Source organism: Pristiophorus japonicus, chromosome 19, assembly GCF_044704955.1.
Source record: "Pristiophorus japonicus isolate sPriJap1 chromosome 19, sPriJap1.hap1, whole genome shotgun sequence".
NCBI classification, from domain to species: domain Eukaryota; kingdom Metazoa; phylum Chordata; class Chondrichthyes; family Pristiophoridae; genus Pristiophorus; species Pristiophorus japonicus.
The window spans coordinates 15,289,850-15,310,707 of NC_091995.1; the positions used below are offsets into that span (position 1 = coordinate 15,289,850).

General features: G+C 46.8%; 1 protein-coding gene across 1 annotated transcript in view; it reads left to right on the forward strand.

Annotated features, from left to right (window-relative positions):
- The first annotated feature begins 13,281 nt into the window (after nt 1–13,281).
- The window catches only part of LOC139229749 (chloride intracellular channel protein 1-like), a 49,323-nt gene continuing 41,746 nt past the window's right edge, over nt 13,282–20,858 (forward strand). The window contains exon 1 of the mRNA XM_070861303.1: nt 13,282–13,524. Coding sequence (XP_070717404.1) covers nt 13,489–13,524 — 36 coding nt within the window. The 5' untranslated portion in view covers nt 13,282–13,488. The remainder of the gene's footprint in view (nt 13,525–20,858) is intronic.

Sequence of the window (20,858 nt, forward strand, 5' to 3'; positions counted from 1 at the left end):
CGGGGTAGATGTGGAGAGAATGGGGGAGAAATTCAGCATCATCCCGTTTGGGGGCGGTAACACTCGGGAGGTGCGGGACTTAGCGCCAGGCGCTGAAGTCTCTCCCCTTCTCGATAACTTCGGGTTACCGACCCTGGAAGGAAGCAGAGTGCCAAATCAAGTGCTCCTGGGTCTCTAACGGGTGGGGCGCCTCGGCAGCGCTACACACTGAGCCGCACAATGCTGCCGTGTCCGAGGGGCCCTTCCCTCACATAAAGGAAGGCCCCACGCAGCTGGCTCTGCAGAAGGGTAAGGCACCTACCTGGACCACCAGGGAGTGGGGTTGCCGCGCGATCAGCCCAGCATTGAAACAGAGTGCCAGGCTGAGTGATCGCGGCCAGGACCCCGCGAAGAAACCGCATGAGGAGCGGCAATAAAAAGGTACATTTCCTCCCTGCCCCTCTTCACCCCCCCGGCCCTGGCCACCTCCCCTTTCATTTTCGCCACTGTAGCGGCCGGCCGCCCGAACCGTGCCCCTGAAGCTGGCGCTGTTATCACCCGGCGGTGTTGCAAGTTAGGTGCCATGGTGCTAACAGGTTGATACATAAGAACATAAAAAATAGGAAGCAGGAGTCGGCCACCTGGCCCCTTGAGCCTTCTCCGCCATTTGATACAATCGTGGCTGATCTGATCATGGACTCAGCTCCACTTCCCTGCCTGCTCCACCATAACGCTTTATTCCTTTATCGCTCAAAAATCTGTCTATCTCCGACTTAAATATATTCAATGACCCAGCCTCCACAGCTCTCTGGGGCAGAGAATCCCACAGATTTACAACCCTCTGAGCGAAGAAATTTCTCCTCATCTCAGTTTTAAATGGGCGGCCCCTTATTCTAAGACTATGTCCCCCTAGTTTTAGTTTCCCCTGTGGGTGGAAATATCCTCTCTGCATCCACCTTGTCGAGACCAGTTATTATCTTATATGTTTCAATAAGATCACCTCTCATTCTTCTAACTCCAACGTGTATAGGCCCAACCTACTCAACCTATCTTCATAAGTCAACCCCCTCATCTCCGGAATCAATCTAGTGAACCTTCTCTGAACAGTCTCCAGTGCAAGTATGTCCTTTCTTAAATACGGAGATTAAAACTGTACGCAGTACTCCAGGTGTGGCCTCATCAATACCCTGTACAGTTGTAGCAGGACTTCTCTGCTTTTATACTCTATCCCCCTTGCAATAAAGGCCAACATTCCATTTGGCCTTCCTGATTTCTTGCTGTACCTGCAAACTCACTTGATGCGCACAGCGGTGACGTCATGAGCTCTGGGTGCTGTAGCGCCCCCGCTAAACTCCCGCCCAATATAGCGGGAGTCATTAAAAGCACTACACCCAGTTGTTAACTCATTTACATCCCATTTGCACCCCCTAGGACCTCTAATGGGAGGCGCCAAGTAGCCCAATTTCACCCCCAATATTTCCACTTGTGGTTGAATCCAAAACTAGGCGACGTAAATACAAGGTAGTTATTAATAAATCTAATAGTGGAATAAGGAGAAATGTCTTTTCGCAGAGAGTGGTTACAATGTAGAATTCGTTACCTCATGAAATGATTGAGGCAAATACCTTCAAGGCTGTCAAAAGGAAACCAGACAAGAGAAAAGGGGATCGAAAGATAGGCTGACAGGTTGAGATGAGGTTGATGAAATGAGATGAGACCACGTGCAGTGTAAACACCAGCACAGCTGGACCGAATGGCCTGCATCTAGAGAAAATAATTTACATAGAATTTACAGCACAGATACAGGCCATTCGGTCCAACTGGTCTATACCAGTGTTTATGCTCCACACGGGCCTCCTCCCACCTTATTTCAGACTGTTCAGCCTTTCGTTTGACACTTGAGATTGTTCTTGGTGGGGGACTTAACGCAGTGAACCTTGGCATGCCCGAACCCTGTCCTCTTGGCCCGGTGTCCATGCATGTGGGGCTTCGAGCAGGGGGTCACTCCTGCCCCGGGTGAGATTAAAACACTGGGGAACGTGCTTGCCATGCTTTCAGGTTGGGAGAAGAGCCAATCATTTCCCTTGTGTGTCTGGACGAGCCCCTTTGTGACGTCGCAACATCTTTGCAAAGCCAATAGCAGCAATAGGCTGCCTGCCAAGACAACAACAACAACTTGCATTTATGTAGCGTTTTGAATAAGTAAAATGTACCGAGGTGCTTCACAGGAGCGATTGTGAGACAAAAATTGACATCGAGCCAAAGAATGAGATATTAGGATGGGTGACCAAATGCTTACGCAAAGAGGTCGTTTTTTTTTAATCCATTCACGGAATGTGGGTGTCATAGAAACATAGAAACATAGAAAATAGGTGCAGGAGTAGGCCATTCGGCCATTCGAGCCTGCACCGCCATTCAATAAGATAATGGCTGATCATTCCCTCAGTACCCCTTTCCTGCTTTCTCTCCATACCCCTTGATCCCCTTAGCTGTAAGGGCCATATCTAACTCTCTCTTGAATATATCCAATGAACTGGCATCAACAACTCTTTGCGGCAGGGAATTCCACAGGTTAACAACTCTCTGAGTGAAGAAGTTTCTCCTCATCTCAGTCCTAGATGGCCTACCCCTTATCCTAAGACTATGTCCCCTGATTCTGGACTTCCCCAACATCGGGAACATTCTTCCCGTCAGAATCTTATATGTTTCTATGAGATCCCCTCTCATCCTTCTAAACTCCAGTGAATAAAGGCCCAGTTGATCCAGTCTCTCCTCATATGACAGTCCAGCCATCCCTGGAATCAGTCTGGTGAACCTTCGCTGCACTCCCTCAATAGCAAGAACGTCCTTCCTCAGATTAGGAGACCAAAACTGAACACAATATTCCAGGTGAGGCCTCACTAAGGCCCTGTACAACTGCAGTAAGACCTCCCTGCTCCTATACTTAAATCGCCTAGCTATGAAGGCCAACATACCATTTGCCTTCTTCACCGCCTGCATGCCCACTTTCAGTGACTGATGAACCATGACACCCAGGTCTCGTTGCACCTCCCCTTTTCCTAATCTGCCACCATTCAGATAATATTCTGCCTTCGTGTTTTTGCCCGCAAAATGGATAACCTCACATTTATCCACATTATACGGCATCTGCCATGCATTTTCCCACTCACCTAACCTGTCCAAGTCAACCTGCAGCCTCTTAGCGTCCTCCTCACAGCTCACACCGCCAGCTAGTTAAGTGTCTTCTGCAAACTTGGAGATATTACACTCAACTCCTTCATCTAAATCGTTAATGTATATTGTAAAGAGCTGGGGTCCCAGCACTGAGCCCTGCGGCACTCCACTAGTCACTGCCTGCCATTCTGAAAAGGACCCGCTTATCCCGACTCTCTGCTTTCTGTCTGCCAACCAGTTCTGTATACACGTCAGTACATTACCGCCAATACAATGCACTTTGATTTTGCACACCAATCTCTTGTGCGGGACCTTGTCAAAAGCCTTTTGAAAGTCCAAATACACCACATCCATTGGTTCTCCCTTGTCCACTCTGCTAGTTACATTCTCAAAAAATTCCAGAAGATTCGTCAAGCATGATTTCCCCTTCATAAATCCATGCTGACTTGGTCCGATCCTGTTACCGCTTTCCAAATGCGCTGCTATTTCATCATTAATGATTGATTCCAACATTTTCCCCACTACTGATGTCAGGCTAACCAGTCTATAATTACCCGTTTTCTTTCTCCCTCCTTTTTTAAACAGTGGTGTTACATTAGCTACCCTCCAGTCCATAGGAACTGATCCAGAGTCGATAGACTGTTGGAAAATGATCACCAATGCATCACTAGGGCCACTTCCTTAAGTACTCTGGGATGCAGACTATCAGGGCCCGGGGATTTATCGGCCTTCAATCCCATCAATTTCCCTAACACAATTTCCCGCCTAATAAGGATTTCCTTCAGTTCCTCCTTCTCACTAGACCCTCAGCCCCCTAGTATTTCCGGAAGGTTATTTGTGTCTTCCTTCATGAAAACAGAACCAAAGTATTTGTTCAACTGCTCTGCCATTTTTTTGTTCTCCATTATAAATTCACCTGAATCTGACTGCAAGGGACCTACGTTTGTCTTCACTAATCTTTTTCTCTTCACATATCTATAGAAGCTTTTGCAGTCAGTTTTTATGTTTCCGGCAAACTTCCTCTTGTACTCTATTTTCCCCATCCTAATTAAACCCTTAGTCCTCCTCTGTTGAATTCTAAATTTCTCCCGTCCTCAGGTTTGTTGCATTTTCTAGCCAATTTATATGCCTCTTCCTTGGCTTTAACGCTATCCTTAATTTCCCTTGTTAGTCACCTTCCCTGTTTTATTTTTACTCCAGACAGGGATGTACAATTGCTGAAGTCCATCCATGTGATCTTTAAATGTTTGCCATTGTTTATCCACCGTCGACCCTTTAAGTATCCTTTGCCAATCTATTCTAGCCAATTCACTCCTCATACCATCGAAGTTACCTTTCCTTGAGTTCAGGACCCTAGTTTCCGAATTAACTGTGTCACTCTCCATCTTAATAAAGAATTCTACCATATTATGGTCACTCTTCCCCAAGGGGCCTCGCACAACAAGATTGCTAATTAGTCCCTGCTCATTACACATCACCCAGTCTAGGATGGCCAGCTCTCTAGTTGGTTGCTCGACATATTGGTCTAGAAAACCATCCCGAATACACTCCAGGAAATCCTTCTCCACCACATTGCTACCAGTTTGGTTAGACCAATCATTATGTAGATTAAAGACGCCCATGATAACTGCTGTACCTTTATTGCACACATCCCTTATTTCTTGTTTGATGCTGTTTCCAACCTCACTACTACTGTTTGGTGGTCTGTACACAACTCCCACTAACATTTTCTGCCATTTGGAATTCCGCAGCTCCACCCATACCGATTCCACATCATCCAGGCTAATGTCCCTCCTTACTATTGCATTAATTTCCTCTTTAACCAGCAACGCTACCCCGCCTCCTTTTCCTCTCTGCCTATCCTTCCTAAATGTTGAATACCCCTGGATATCGAGTTCCCAGCCTTGGTCACCCTGGAGCCATGTCTCCGTGATGCCAATTGCATCATATCCGTCTGCGCAGTTAATTCGTCCACCTTATTCCGAATACTCCTCGCATTGAGGCACAGAGCCTTCAGGCTTGTCTTTTTAACACACTTTGCCCCTTTAGAATTTTTTTGTAATGTGGCCCTTTTTGTTTTTTGCCTTGGGTTTCTTTGCCCTCCACTTTTACTATTCTCCTTTCTATCTTTTGCTTCTGCCTCCATTTTATTTCCCTCTGTCTCCCTGCATAGGTTCCCATCCCCCTGCCATGTTAGTTTAACTCCTCCCCAACAGCACAAGCAAACACTCCCCCTAGAACATTGGTTCTGGTCCTGCCCAGGTGCAGACCGTCTGATTTGTACTGGTCCCACCTCCTTCAGAACTGGTTCAATGTCCCAGCAGTTTGAATCCCTCCCTCTTGCACCACTCCTCCAGCTACGTATTCATCCGAGCTATCCTGCGATTCCTACTCTGACCAGCATGTGGCACTGGTCGCAATCCTGAGATTACTACCTTTGAGGTCCTACCTTTTAATTTTGCTCCGAGCTCCCTAAATTCGTCTCGCAAGCAAGGCCAGCGTTTATTGCCCATCCCTAATTGGTGGTGAGCCACCTTCTTGAACCCCAGAAGGCAGTTAAGAGTCAACCACATTGCTGCGGTTCTAGAATCACATGTAGGCCAGACCGGATAAGGACGGCAGATTTCCTTCACATTAATGAATCAGATGGGTTTTTATGACAATCCGGTAGTTTCGTGGTGACCATGACTGATACTAGATTTTTATTCCAGATTTATTCAATTAACTTATTTATTCAACTGCCCCAGCTGCCATTGTGGGATTTAAAATGGCATCTCCAGATCATTAGTCCATGACCCCTGGATTACTAGTCCAGTACCATAAGCACTATGATACCGTACTCGCTGAAAAGTAGCATCTTAAAAGGAGGAGGGAAAGGCGAAGTAGGTTAGGGAAGGAATTCCAGAGTTTTGGGTCGAGGTGGCCGAATGCAGGAATGGCAATGGTGGTGTGAAAGAAGTGGGGGATGCGCAAGAGGCACACCCTGGTCGATCAGCTTGCCAAGGCACACTGCGTTAGGTCCCCCACCAGGAACGATCTGGGAGGGTTGTGGGGCTGGAGGAGGTGAAGAACATTTCGCCAATCCACACTGCTTTGGTGTTATAAATGTTTGGTCGGGGCCATAAAAAGAGTGGCGAGCAGTGACCTGGGAGCAGCGTGGAGGCATACCACTATAGGGAGTAACACGAGCTGCGATAGCAGCGAAGAGTGACGTCATCAAAGTCCAAGTCGGTGATTGGAATGTGGGCAGATACAGCAGGAGCAGCGAGGTCGGGGCGAAGGAGCGGTGAGAGATTGTGGAGGGACGTGATCGGGGCCCAGGAGAGGCGTGAGTTCGGGTCCAGGGCCAGCACGGGCCAGCCCACACTGCGATATGTGTGCACACTAGGTCTGTGCAGCAGAGCTGGTCTCCAGTCGTCTTGGGTAACCCTTGCCACTGGACCAAGACCTAGCTCTGTCAAGCCCGTGAGGTGGCTGGTGTGCAACGGCCACCACACGTTAAAAACATCCACACCCAGGCATCTTCCACCCTTCAACATGTAGTTCGGGACCTGGAATATTAGGTCCTTCATTAGAACACCTGTGAATTTATCCTTTTTTGGCGTGGAAGCAAGTCATCCTCGATACGAGGGACTGCCTATGATGATGATGATGATGGATGTTAGTAGAATTGCAGATGACAGTCAACTCCCAGTTCCCCCGTCCCTTGGTTACAGGCTCGAATTATAAATGCCTCCGACCCACCATGCTCTGGATGACAGCAGACATCGACTTTATTTCCGTGGGCTTTCTGAATTATCTCGTGTCATCACCTGAGATTCTAGCCCACCAAACACACAGAGCTAAGTGTGTCTAACGTTGTGACGTCTGTGCTGAAATGGGCCTCCCTCCCTCCCCGACCCATGAAAATTACATGGACTTTGAAGCTAAGAAACAGGCCATTCGGCTCAACCGATCCACGTCAGTGTTTATGCTCCACACGAGCCTCCATCCACCCTACTTTATCTCACCCTATCACCATATCCTTCTATTCCCATCTCCCTCATAAAATCTATACTAATGCTCCAGTGTGGCACTGAGGGGAGTGCTGCACTGTTGGAAGTGCCATCTTTCGGATGCAACATTTGCTGTCAGGTAGGCGTGAAGGATCCCACAGCCACTATGTTGAAGAAGAGCAGGGGAGTTCTCCCCCAGTGTCCGGGGCCAATATTTATCCCTCAAACAGCATCACTAAACCAGATGACATGATTATTTTCACATTGATGTTTGTCGGAGTTTTGCTGTGCGTAAATTGGCTGCCGCGTTTCCTACCTGACAACAGTGACCACACTTCAAAAAGTACTTAATTGGATGTAAAGCGCTTCGGGACATCCTGAGGTTGTGAAAGGTGGCGTATAAACTCAAGTCTGTCTTTTTATCTGGCTTCCTCTGAAATCTACCTGTGCTATTCGCCTCAACCATTCCATGGGGTAGAGAGTTCCGCATTCTTACCACTACTAGCTTCTCCCAGAAATCGTGTCTTGATGCAATTTGTGTTGTCCACTCCAGTCGCCGATCCTGGTAACTTAATCCCTAACTGGATTAGTCGTCAGAGCAAACAGGGGCAGGTTAACTCACCCAGGGATGGAATAATGGGGCCTCGGGCCCCGGGTAGTACACCAGCCATGGGCCCCTACTCCCATTCACATCCTGCAGTAAATGACATTAGTGAGCTAAGTCACAGGGCACTATACTGAGTATGCATCAGGTCAAGGTCAGGTCAGGTCTACATCTCAAATTATGTTCTCATTGATGCTATGATGACACTCATTTAATATTTTATTATGTTTCCAAACAATCAAACCAATACCTTAATGAAGCAGGAGCAGGACATTTGGAAAAGCAAAATTCGGTCAGGTAGAGTCAGCATGGATTTATGAAGGGGAAGCCATGTTTGACAAACTTGCTGGAATTATTTGAGGCTGTAACGAACAGTGTAGATAAAGGGGAACCAGTGGATGTGGTGTATTTGGACTTCCAGAAGGCAATTAACAAGGTGCCACCTAAAAGATTACTGCACAAGATAAAAGTTCACGGGATTGTGGGTAATATATTAGCATGGATAGAGGATTGGCTAACTAACAGAGAACAGAGAGTCGGGATAAATGGTTCATTCTCTGGTTGGCAACCAGTAACTAGTGGGGTGCCGCAGGGATCAGTGCTGGGATTCCCAACTATTTACAATCTACATTAATGACTTGGAAGAAGGGACGGAGTGTAACGTAGCCAAGTTTGCTGACGATACAAAGATGGGAGGAAAAGCAATGTGTGAGGAGGACACAAAAAATCTGCAAAAGGACCTAAGCTAAGTGAGTGGGCAAAAATTTGGCAACTGGAGTATAATGTTGGAAAGTGTGAGGTCATGCACTTTGGCAGAAAAAAATCAAAGAGCAAGTTATTATTTAAATGGAAAAAAATTGCAAAATGCCGCAATACAGCGGGACCTGGGGGTACTTGTGCATGAAACACAAAAGGATCATATGCAGGTACAGCAAGTGATCAGGAAGGCCAATGGTATCTTGGCCTTTATTGCAAAGGGGATGGAGTATAAAAGCAGGGAAGTCTTGCTACAGTTATACAGGGTATTGGTGAGGCCACACCTGGAATACTGCGTGCAGTTTTGGTTTCCATATTTACGAAAGGATATACTTGCCTTGGAGGCAGTTCAGAGAAGGTTCACTAGGTTGATTCCGGGAATGAGGGGGTTGACTTATGAGGAAAGGTTGAGTAGGTTGGGCCTCTACTCATTGGAATTCAGAAGAATGAGAGATGATCTTATCGAAACGTATAAGGTAATGAGGGGGCTTCACAAGGTGGATGCAGAGAGGACGTTTCCACTGATGGGGGAGACTAGAACTAGAGGGCACGGTCTTAGAATAAGGGGCCGCCCATTTAAAACTGAGATAACGAGAAACGTCTTCTCTCAGAGGGTTGTAAATCTGTGGAATTCGCTGCCTCAGAGAGCTGTGGAAGCTGGGACATTGATTAAATTTAAGACAGAAATAGACAGTTTCTTAAATGATAAGGGGATAAGAGATTATGGGGAGTGTGGGGCTGGGCGTGGGGGAAGTGGAGCTGAGTCCATGATCAGATCAGCCATGATCTTATTGAATGGCGGAACAGGCTCGAGGGGCCATGTGGCCTACTCCTGTTCCTATTTCTTATGTTCTTATGAAACCCTGTATAAACAGTAAACAACAGCGCTTTAATATTAAAAAAATCAAGTCAAGAATAACATGTGTGCTTGCGGCTTCACTCCGCTCTTGCTACATCACATATGTCAATATTGTTTATCTTTAACCTTAATCCGACCCTGTATGGGCCCCACTCTAGGCTTGGGCTCATGCCAACTGCTCCCCCCCCAACTAACTGCCCCCAGAGGTTCTCTCCCTGTCCGTCATTGTCCGTATGTTCGTTAAAGGAAGGTGAATCTTGTAGCAGGAACATGTGGAGATGGCTCACAGCTACCACTCCCCTGGGATTCCACCTGACTGAGCACCTGTATAGAGGAGGCCTCTTTATCTCTCACATGTTGCCCTCAGTTTCTTCCATCACTTGCTCTTCTGAACCAGTTTGTCTTTTGACGTTTGTCGTCTTCCTTAGACTTTCCTTCTCTTACTCCTTTTCTTTGCTATTTCTGACTTTTTCTCTTTCTCTCATATTCCAGAGACGTACAAAGTATTACAAAGTATTTACAGCACAGAAAAAGAAGAAAAATAAATATATTTATATAACGCCTTTCACGACCTCCGACGTCTCAAAGCACTTTACAGCCAATGAAGTATTTTTGAAGTGTAGTCACTGTTTTAATGTGGGAAATGTGGCAGCTAATCTGCGCACAGCAAGCTCCCACAAACAGCAATGGTGATAATGACTGTATGAACTGATCTTGTTACGTTGATTGAGGAATAAATATTGGCCAGAGTTAACTCTCCTGCTCTTCTTCGAAATAGTGCCATGGAATCTTTTACATCCACCTGAGAGGGCAGACGGGGCCTCGGGTTAATGTCTCATCCAAAAGACGGCACCTCTGACAGTGCAGCACTCCCTCAGCACTGCACTGTCAACCTAGATTTATGTGCTCAAGTCCCTGGAGAAACAGGCCATTTGGCCCAACAAGTCCATGTTTATGCTCCATATGAGTCTCCTACCACCCTTCTTCATCTCACCCCAACAACTTGAGTGTGAAAATCTAGATTGACACTGCCAGTGCAGTACTGAGGGAGTGCAGCACTGTCACGTACAGAACAGGTACAGAAAATAATCAAAAAGGCTCATGGGATGCTAGCTTTTATATCTAGAGGACTAGAATACTAGGCGTAGAAGTTATGCTGCAGCTATACAAAACTGTGGCTAGACTACACCTGGAGTACTGTGATCAGCACCACGCCTTAGGAAGGATATATTGGCCTTGGAGGCAGTGCAGCGTAGGTTTACCAGAATGATACCCGGACTCCAAGGGTTAAATTACGAGGAGAGAGTACACAAATTAGGATTGTATTAGGGTTGTATTCCCTGGAATTTAGACGGTTAAGGGGCGATCTGATCGAAGTTTTCAAGATAAGAGATTAATGTGCAAAGTTAAAGCACATGGGATTGGGGGTAGTGTGCTGACGTGGATTGAGAACTGGTTGTCAGACGGGAAGCAAAGAGTAGGAGTAAATGGGTACTTTTCAGAATGGCAGGCAGTGACTAGTGGGGTACCGCAAGGTTCTGTGCTGGGGCCCCAGCTGTTTACACTGTACATAAATGATTTAGATGAGGGGATTAAATGTAGTATCTCCAAATTTGCAGATGACACTAAGTTGGGTGACAGTGTGAGCTGCGAGGAGGATGCTATGAGGCTGTAGAGCGACTTGGATAGGTTAGGTGAATGGGCAGATGCATGGCAGATGAAGTATAATGTGGATAAATGTGAGGTTATCCACTTTGGTGGTAAAAACAGAGAGACAGACTATTATCTGAATGGTGACAGATTAGGAAAAGGGGAGGTGCAACGAGACCTGGGTGTCATGGTACATCAGTCATTGAAGGTTGGCATGCAGGTACAGCAGGCGGTTAAGAAAGCAATTGGCATGTTGGCCTTCATAGCGAGGGGATTTGAGTACAGGGGCAGGGAGGTGTTACTACAGTTGTACAGGACCTTGGTAAGGCCACACCTGGAGTATTGTGTACAGTTTTGGTCTCCTAACCTGAGGAAGGACATTCTTGCTATTGAGGGAGTGCAGCGAAGGTTCACCAGACTGATTCCCGGGATGGCGGGACTGACCTATCAAGAAAGACTGGATCAAGTGGGCTTGTATTCACTGGAGTTCAGAAGAATGAGAGGGGACCTCATAGAAATGTTTAAAATTCTGATGTGTTTAGACAGGTTAGATGCAGGAAGAATGTTCCCAATGTTGGGAAAGTCCAGAACCAGGGGTCACAGTCTAAGGATAAGGGGTAAGCCATTTAGGACCGAGATGAGGAGAAACTTCTTCACCCAGAGAGTGGTGAACCTGTGGAATTCTCTACCACAGAAAGTTGTTGAGGCCAATTCACTAAATATATTCAAAAAAGAGTTAAATGTAGTCCTTACTACTCGGGGGATCAAGGGGTATGGCGAGAAAGCAGGAATGGGTACTGAAGTTGCATGTTCAGCCATGAACTCATTGAATGGCGGTGCAGGCTAGAAGGGCCGAATGGCCTACTCCTGCACCTATTTTGCTATGTTTCTATGTTTCTATATTAAGGAGAACAGATAGAGAGAAACTATTTCTGCTGGTTGGGGAGTCTAGGACTAGGGAGGTGTAGTCTAAAAATTAGAGCCAGTCCTTTCAGGACTGAAATTAGGAATCGCTTCTACACACAAAAGGTGGTAGAAATTTGGAAATCTCTTCCGCAAACAGCAATTGATACTAGATCAACTGATAATTTTAAATTGGAAATTGATAAATTTTTGTTAATGAAAGGTAATTATCATCATCATAGGCGGTCCCTCGTATTGAGGATAACTTGCATTCACACAAAAAAGGAATGAGTTTGCAGATGTTTCAATGAAGGGCCTAATATTCCAGGTCCCGGACTACATATTGAAGGGTGGAAGATGCCTGTGCGTGGATTTTTTTAACATGTGGTGACCGTTGCACACCAGCCACCACACGGGCTTGACAGAGCTAGGTCTTGGTCCAGTGGCAAGGGTTAACCAGGATGACTGGAGACCAGCTCTGCTGCATGGACCTAGTGCGCACATATATCGCAGTGTGGGCTGGCCCGTGCTGCCCCTGGGCCCTCGCCTCTTCTGGACCTCGAACTCGAACTCTGCTGGGCCCCGGACCCACGTTGCTCCACGATCACTCGCCACTCCTGCTGTACCTGCCCACGCTCCAATCAGCGACCTGGACCTTGGTGACGTCCCCTCTTCACAGCCATCGCTCTCCAGCACGCGCTGTACCTTGAAGTGCAAGGATAATCAACGGGTCGGGGCCTTCAAAGGAGCAGTGTGCGGCCCAACCTGGCATTTGGCACAGCGGCCTCGACCTGCAAACGTAATAAGGGGTATGGGTTAAAGGCGGGTATATAGAGTTAGGTCACAGAGGGGCTAAATGATCTACTCCTGTTTCTATATTCCGAGAGGTGACATCTTTCGGATGAGACATTAAACTGAGGCCCTGTCTTCTCTCTCAGGTGGACGTAAATGATCCCACGGCCACTATTTCAAAGAAGAGCAGGGGGAGTTCTCCCCGGTGCCCTGGTCAATATTTATCCCTCAATCAACATCACTAAAACTGATGATGTTGTCATTATCTCATTGCTGTGTGTGGGAGCTTGCTGTGCGCAAATTAGCTGCGCGTTTCCTACATTACAACAGTGACTGTATCCCTCTCTTTGCCTATCTTTGTCTCTCTCCCAGTATGCCTATCTTATTATCTCTCTCTGCATGCCTATATCTTTTGGTAGATCTCTCTCTCTCTCTGCCTCTTTGTGAAGTACATGCCTAGCTCTTTCAGTATGTCTATCTTTCTCTATTTCTGTGCTTCTCTCTCTCTATCTTTCGCTGAGTCTGATTGGCTTTCTGGGTTCTACCTTGTCTCGGAACGATTCGGCTCAGTTCAGCACACTTGCTTCCGGGGTGTGGTCTCGGCGCTGGAGCTGAGTTTTGCAGGAGTGTGAGCCGTGGGCCAGGCGCGACAGGAAGGTGGCTGCCTGATCGACTGTTGTATAAAACTGCGACCGGAGGAGGAACCCACCGAATTTGATAAACGCGCGTGTGTGGGCTGGGGGGCAGAAACCTTGAGCAATTCCTCTCTGTGAGCAATGGCTGACGAAAAGCGAGTGGAACTCTTTGTAAAGGTAAGGGGGCTCTTCAGTGTCTTCCTCCAGCAAAGCGGGAGGGGAAGGGAGAAAAGTTAACTCTAAAGTCTTAGCGCGATTTATGTCTGTTTTGTGGTCAGTTTCAGACCTGCTTTCGAGGTCAGTTTCAGCCTGGCTATTTGCTGCTGCTGCTTGGGTCAAGGACTTGTGTTCTCACCTCCAACTCCTTCTGATTAAACTTTCAAACTTTTTCGCTTTGTTGACCAACTTTTTTTCAAACAAACTCTCCAACTACATATTTTAAGCCACGTGTGCCAGGTTAATAATTCTGTGTGTGTATGTACAAGGTTTCCGGCTCGCTGGGAGACAGACTGGCCATTATGTGCAGTTAATGAGCAGGGCTGGGGAAAAGGAAGGCTTGTCTCTTTGACTTGACGACAGAGGTCTCCGTTACACCCTGGAATACAATACCGCCTTTTCAAATTTTTAAGTTGCGCGTCGATTAACTTAAAAAAAAATCTATACTTTCGTTTTGCAAGCAGAAGTGGCTTGTGATTCACTTTAAGTTTCCTGTGACGTGCAGTCAGTTTCGTTTCTCTTTTTTCGCTTCCCACCCCCCGTTAAAGGGTTCACACTTTGTCACTGTAACTTATTCTGCACTTTTGTTGCGTGTACACGGCTGTGTCAGTCTGGGAGGATGGTTGTCTGGGAAGAGGAGGATGATGGGGGAGGGAGTTGAGAGAGACTGGTGTGCATATTTGGTATTTTTTCTGAAGGGATGGTTGGATATGTATATCAGTTGGGTCCTGGAAATGGGTGTTTCTGCCTTAATTCTATATCGCTCCTCTTTGTTTCTCTAGCTCTTTCTCTATCTCTAATTCCTTCTCTATCTCTAACTCCCTGTATATCCCCCCTCTATCTCTAGCTCTCTTTCTGTATCTCTCTCTTTATCTCTTGCTCTGTCTGTATCTCTTGCTCTGTCTCCTCCCCATATTTTTTTCCTGCTCACTCATGCCCTTTCTTGTCCTGGGATGTGACGCGAGCTGGCCAGCATTGAGTATGAGTCTCGGTGGTGGTGGAGAGGGTAAAACCCCATTGGATGCTGTGATTTTGGGGGGGGGGGCCGGTGAGGTGGGGAAAGAGAGAAACTATAGGTTCTGGATGAGCTTGAATAAAATTCTTCTGCTGTACCTTGCCCGAGTGATTGTTACCTGTTTGAGCCCAGGGTGACTGTCACCACGTATTTGGAGCGGGGAATAATGTGAACTGATCCCCTCTTTGCGTGATGTCCACACACATGTACCCCTTTTAGAAATGGTCACTGGATAGTGTTCAGGAAATTGCAACCCTGGCTTGGTTTCTATCTCCTACCCTGTTGGGGTGGGGGTCCTAAGACCAATTGCATAGAATTTACAGCACAAGAACAGGTTACTTGACCCAACTAGTGCATGCTGATGTTTATGCTCCACACGAGCTTCCTCCCACCCTATTTCAACATATCCTTCTATTCCTTTCTCCCTCGTGTGTTTAGCTAGCTTTTCTTTAAAGGAATCTATGGTATTTTGGCCCAAACACTCTACCTGGTATCGAGCTCCACATTTGAATCTCTCTGAATTCCTTACTGTATTTATTAGTGACTATCTTATATTTATGACCCCTAGTTCTAGTCTAGTCCACAAATGGAAACATCTTCTCTGCATCTACCCTATTGAACCCATTTCATAATCCTAGAGACCTACATAACATAAGAAATAGGAGCAGGAGTGGGCCATATGGCCCCTTGAGCTTACTCCACCGTTTAATAAGATCATGGCTGATCCGATCATGGACTCTGGTCCACTTCTCTGCCCGCTCCCCATAACCGCTTAATCCCTTATCGGTTAAGAAACTGTCTATCTCTGTCTTAAATTTATTCAATATCCCAGCTTCCACAGCTCTCTGAGGCTCTATTAGGTCACCATCCGCCCACCCCCAGCATTCTCTTTCCTTTCTCTAGAGAAGAGGGCACCAGTCTGTTCAATCTTATCGTTGGGACCTCTCAATTCTAGTATCCTTTTATAAATCTATTTTTTTGCTCCTTCTGCAGTGCCTGTATCCTTTTTTGGAATCTGGAGACTAGAACTGCACACAGTGCTCTTTAATCGTGGGAGCACTCCTACCCCTCCTGCTGTGACTGAGATGATCTTGGAGAAATGAGCAGACAAGCGGCAGATGAAGTTTAATGCAGAAAAGTGTGAAGTGATGCATTTTGGTAGAAAGAATGAGGAGAGGACAAATAAACTAAATGGTACAATCCTAAAGGTGCTACATGAACAGAGAGACCTGGGGGTATGTTGTGTGCATAAATCATTGAAGGTGGCAGGGCAGGTTGAGAAAGATGTTTAAAGAGGCATAGAGAATTCTGAGCTTCATAAATAGAGTTCAAAAATGTGGAAATTATGATGAACCTGGTTCAGCGCCAACTGGAGTTTGGGGCCAATTCTGGACTCTGCACTCAAGGAAGGATGCGAAGGCCTTGGAGATGGTGCAGAAAAGATTTACGAGAATGAATCCAGGATTGAGGAACTTCGGTTATGTTGATAGACAGGAGAAGCTGGGGCTGTTCTCCTTGTAGCAGAGAATATTGCGAGGAGATTTGATCGAGGCTTTCAAAATCATGAGGGGTCTGGACAGAGTAGACGGAGAGAAACTCTTCCTGTTGGTGGAGGGGTCGAGAACCAGAGGACACAGATTTAAGGTGATTTGCAAAAGAACCAAAGGTGACGTTTTTTTTAAAACTTTTTTTACGCAGCGAGTGGTTATGATCTGGAATGCACAGCCTGAGAGGGTGGTGGAGGCAGACTCAATCTTAGCTTTCAAAAGGGAGTTGGATAAGTATCTGAAAGAAAAATATTTGCAGGGCGATGGGGAAAGGGTGGGGGAGTGGGGCGAGCTGAGAATCGGCATGGGCCAAATGGCTGCCTTCCGTGATGTAACCATTCTATCTTTAAAAATGGGAGGTGGAAGGCTTGCTGAGACCTAGTGGGGTGGAGCATTGATTCAGGGTGTGTGCAGAATGCACAGCTCACAGAGCCTGTGATAAAAGCTGAAGATGGGGAGATTACAAGCCATTCATGCTCCTGCAGACTGTGGTAAAACAGGGAGGGGAAATTGCCAGTCGTTAAAAGATTTTTTTTTTAAATCATGTGATTCTGATTCCCCCCCATACGGTGCTCCTGAAGGACTTAATAGATATGTTTCAAAAATAAAAGTGCTGGTTTTTCTAAATTTCAAAGCAAATTCTGGAGATGCGAATTGGGTTGGTCAGATTCTGAAGGGCATGACTTTGTGTCTGAAGGTTTGCTAAACAGAGGGCACAGATTTAAGCTGATTGGCAAGGGAACCAGAGGTGGCGTGAGGAAACACTTTTTTATGCAATGAGCGGTTAGGATTTGGAATGCACGGCCTGATAGGGTGGTGGATACAGGTTCAATAGTAGCCTTCAAAAATGAATTGGATAAATACTTGAAGGGAAAAAAATTGCACGGATATGGGGAAAGAGCAGGGATAGTGGGACTAACTGGATTGCTCGTCGAGAGAGCCGGCACAGACTCGATGGGCTGAATGGCCTGCTGTGCTGTACTGTTCCATGATTCTAAGACCCGAATGGCTCTGGGTGTGAGCTTTTTAATCAGATCTTCATAGATAGCTTACCATCTAGATACTGACTTAGGGCATGACCTTAAAATTAGAGCCAGGCTGTTCAGGGGTGATATCAGGATGCACTTCTTCACACACAGGATAGTGGAAATCTGGACCACTCTCTCCTCCAACTCCCCACTAACCCTAAAACCCTAAACCCTCCCCGAAGGAAAAAAAAAGCTGTGGAGGCTGGGGGCATCAATTGCAAATTTCAGAACTGAGATCGATAGATTTTTGTTAGGCAAGGGTACTAAGGATTACGCAACCAAGGCGGGTAGTTGAAATTGGGATACAGATCAGCCACGATATAATTGAATGGCGGAACAGGCTCGAGGGGCTGAATGGCCTATGCCTGTTCCTATGTAACTAAAGCTAAAACTGCGCAGCTTGTCAACATACTTAATGGAACATTACTATTATCATCATCATAGGCTGTCCCTTGAACGAGGATGACTTGCTTCCACGAGAGTTCACAGATGTTTCAATGAAGGACCCGATGTTCCAGTCCTGAACTCCAATTAAGGGGGTGGAAGATGCCTGTGCGTGGATTTTTTTTTTAACGTGTGGTGGCCCTTACACATCAGCCACCACATGGGCTTGACAGAGCTCGGCCTTTATCCAGTGGCAAGGGTTAACCAGGACGACTGGCGACCTGCTCTGCTGCACAGACCTAGCACGCGCACACATCGCAGTGTGGGCTGACCCATGCTGCCCCTGGGCCCTCGGCTCTTCTGGGCCCCATACCCTCATTCTCCACACCTTCGCCCATGATGTTCCAAGGCCTGGATCACTTGTCCATTGTAAGGCTATCCAGAGTGGGTGGGCAAAGTCCTGGCTCCAGGGACCAATCTAACCCTCCCAGGTTCATGTTAATGAGCCCGTGTGTCTGTTCGATCATCAGCAGCGCCCTAAGGGACTGTGGGCCGCCTTCCATAGATATTGGATTGCCAAGTTGGACGCAGTTCCAGCAACAATGTCCTGGAGGGCCAGTGGTGACCTGCCCTACTGTCGGAGAAAGTCCACCAACGTGCTAGTCGTTTTGTGGTCTCGATCGAGTCGCGAGTTCGATTTGGATGAGAGGTGCCCGCTTGGCCCTGAAGGAAAATTCCCACGAGCCCGGCTTAACGCCAAACAACCCGTTTCCAAATGTCTCCCATCGCTCGAGGTTGTGCCTCCACTCCCCTTCTTGCAAGTCTGTTGGGTGTTCCAGTCGTGGGTCAGTGGGTAGCACGCTTGCCTCTCAAGGCAGAAGTTTGTGGGTTCAAGGGATATTCCTGGTCCCATCTGGCCCGCTGAAAAATGTATTGAGGTGAGGCGTGTCACCGGGAAGGATATGTGTTTGTGACGCATAAACAGTGTGTGCGTTGCATTGTCTTTGGGGCAGCGCCAGAGAAGGGGCATGTTTCTTTACTGAAGGAATCATAAATGAGGTCTGAAGATAGCGCGAGGTGTGAGTACAGTGTTGTGTTTAGATTATAAAGCGAGCAGTCAGATTTGTATCGACCCTGATTGCATCCTTGGGATGTCCCAAAACGCTTTATAACCTCATAAATGACCTTTTTGAAGCTTTATCATAGAATGATACAGCACCTGTGTCAGCTCTTTGAAACAGCTGTCCAATTTGTTCTATTCCCTCTTTGTCAGCTGTGGCTTAGGAGTAGCGAACTCGCCTCTGAGTCAAAAGGTTGTGGGTTCAAGTCCCACTCCAGAGACTTGAGCACAAAAATCTAGGCTGACACTCCCAGTGGGAGCGCTGCACTGTCTGAGGTGCCGTCGTTCGGATGAGGCGTTAAATCGAGGCCCCATCTGCTCTCCCAAGTGGACGTAAAACATTCCACGGCACTATTTCGAAGAAGAGCAGGGGCATTATCCCTGGTGTCCTGAGGGCAATATTTAACCCTCAACCAACATAACAAAAGACAGATGATCTGGTCATTATCACATTGCTGTTTGTGGGAGTTTGCTGTGCGCAAATTGGCTGCCACGTTTCCTACATCTTCCACAGTGACGACGCTCCAAAAAGTACTTCATTGGCTGTAAAGTGCTTGGAGACGTCCGGTGGTCATGAAAGGCGCTATATAAATCCAAGTCTTTCATTTTCTTTGCTCCTGTTTCCCCATATTGCTGCAATTATTTCCTTTTTGCGTATATATCCAATTTCCCTTTTGGAAATTACTATTGAATCTGCATCCACCACACTTTCGGGCAGTGCATTCCATATCATCACAACTCGCCTCATTTAAAAGAACAACAATCTCCTCATCTCCCCTCCATTATGGCAGCCAATTTGTGCACCTCGAGGTCCCTCAGGCAGCAAATAAATGAATGACCAGATAACTTTTTTTTGTTTGAGGAAGGAATGTTGGCCAACATGTGGGGAGCAGGCCCTGTTCTGCTTTGAAATAGCAACCATGGGATGTTTTGCGCCCGCCTGAGAGGGCCATTGGACCCTTGGCCTAACATCTCATTTCCAGGACCTGCACCTCTGACTGTGAAGTGCTGCTTCAGTGCTGAAGTGTCAACCTAACTTGTGTGGGCAAGTGACCACCTCGTTCGAGTAAGAATGCTACCAAACTGAGTCAAGTTGTTGGGAATGGACATCATGGGGCCCATTGTGACCTAACCGGCCCGGCGAGAAACTGACTGGATTGGGTGTAATGCTGGTTTTACCCTTCCGCACGATTTTTACTCTTTGAAGTGTAATATTGGGTGGAGTAAGAAACCAGCGTTTCACCCGATCCCATGGGATTCCTGCCTGGCGAGTTAGGCTAAAATTACACACTTTACCCTACATGTTTTAGTTTTATTGGTCACTAGTGATGGGGGCGAAGCAACAATATAATTATAAAGAAAGACTTGCATTTATATAGCACCTATCGCGACCTCGGTATCCCAAAGCACTTTACAGCCAGTGAAGAACTTTTGAAGTGCAGTCACTGTTGTAATGTAGGAAACCCGGAAGCCAATTTGCGCACTGCAAGCTCCCATAAACAGCAATGTGATAATGACCAGATTATCTGGTTTTTATTTTGGTGATGTTGGATTGAGGGATAAAATATTGGTCAGGACACCGAGGAGAACTCCCCTGCTCTTCTTTGAAATAGTGCCCGTGGGATCTTTTATGTCCACCTGAGAGAGCAGATGGGATCTCTGTTTAACGTCTCATCCGAAAGACGGCACCTCCGACAGTGCAGCACTCGCTCAGCACTACACTAGAGTGTCAGCCTAGATTTATGTGCTCAAGTTTCTGGAGTGGGATTTGAACATGTTGCATGGAATTAGAGGGTTGAAGAGGGTTAGATTACATCAGCATTGCTCACAATATACCCGGTGCACACTAGCCCCTTCAATTTGGCCTCTAAGTCCCTTTGCAGTGGTGGTGCATCTCCAGGGATGAGGTACAGTGGAAAGAAACAGAAAGATTTGCATTTCTATAGCGCCTTTCAGGACTTCCCAAAGTGCTTTGCAGCCAGTGAAGTACTTTTGGAGTGTAGTCACTGTTGTAATGCAGGGTAACATGGCGCACAGCAAGCTCCCACAAACAACAATGAGATAATGACCAGACCATCTTTTATATTATCATGCTGGTTGAAGGATAAATATTGGCCGGGGGGGTGGGGGGGGGGGAAATCTTCGAAAGAGTGCCATGGGATCTTTTACGTCCACCTGACTCAGTTTGGTTTAACGTCTCT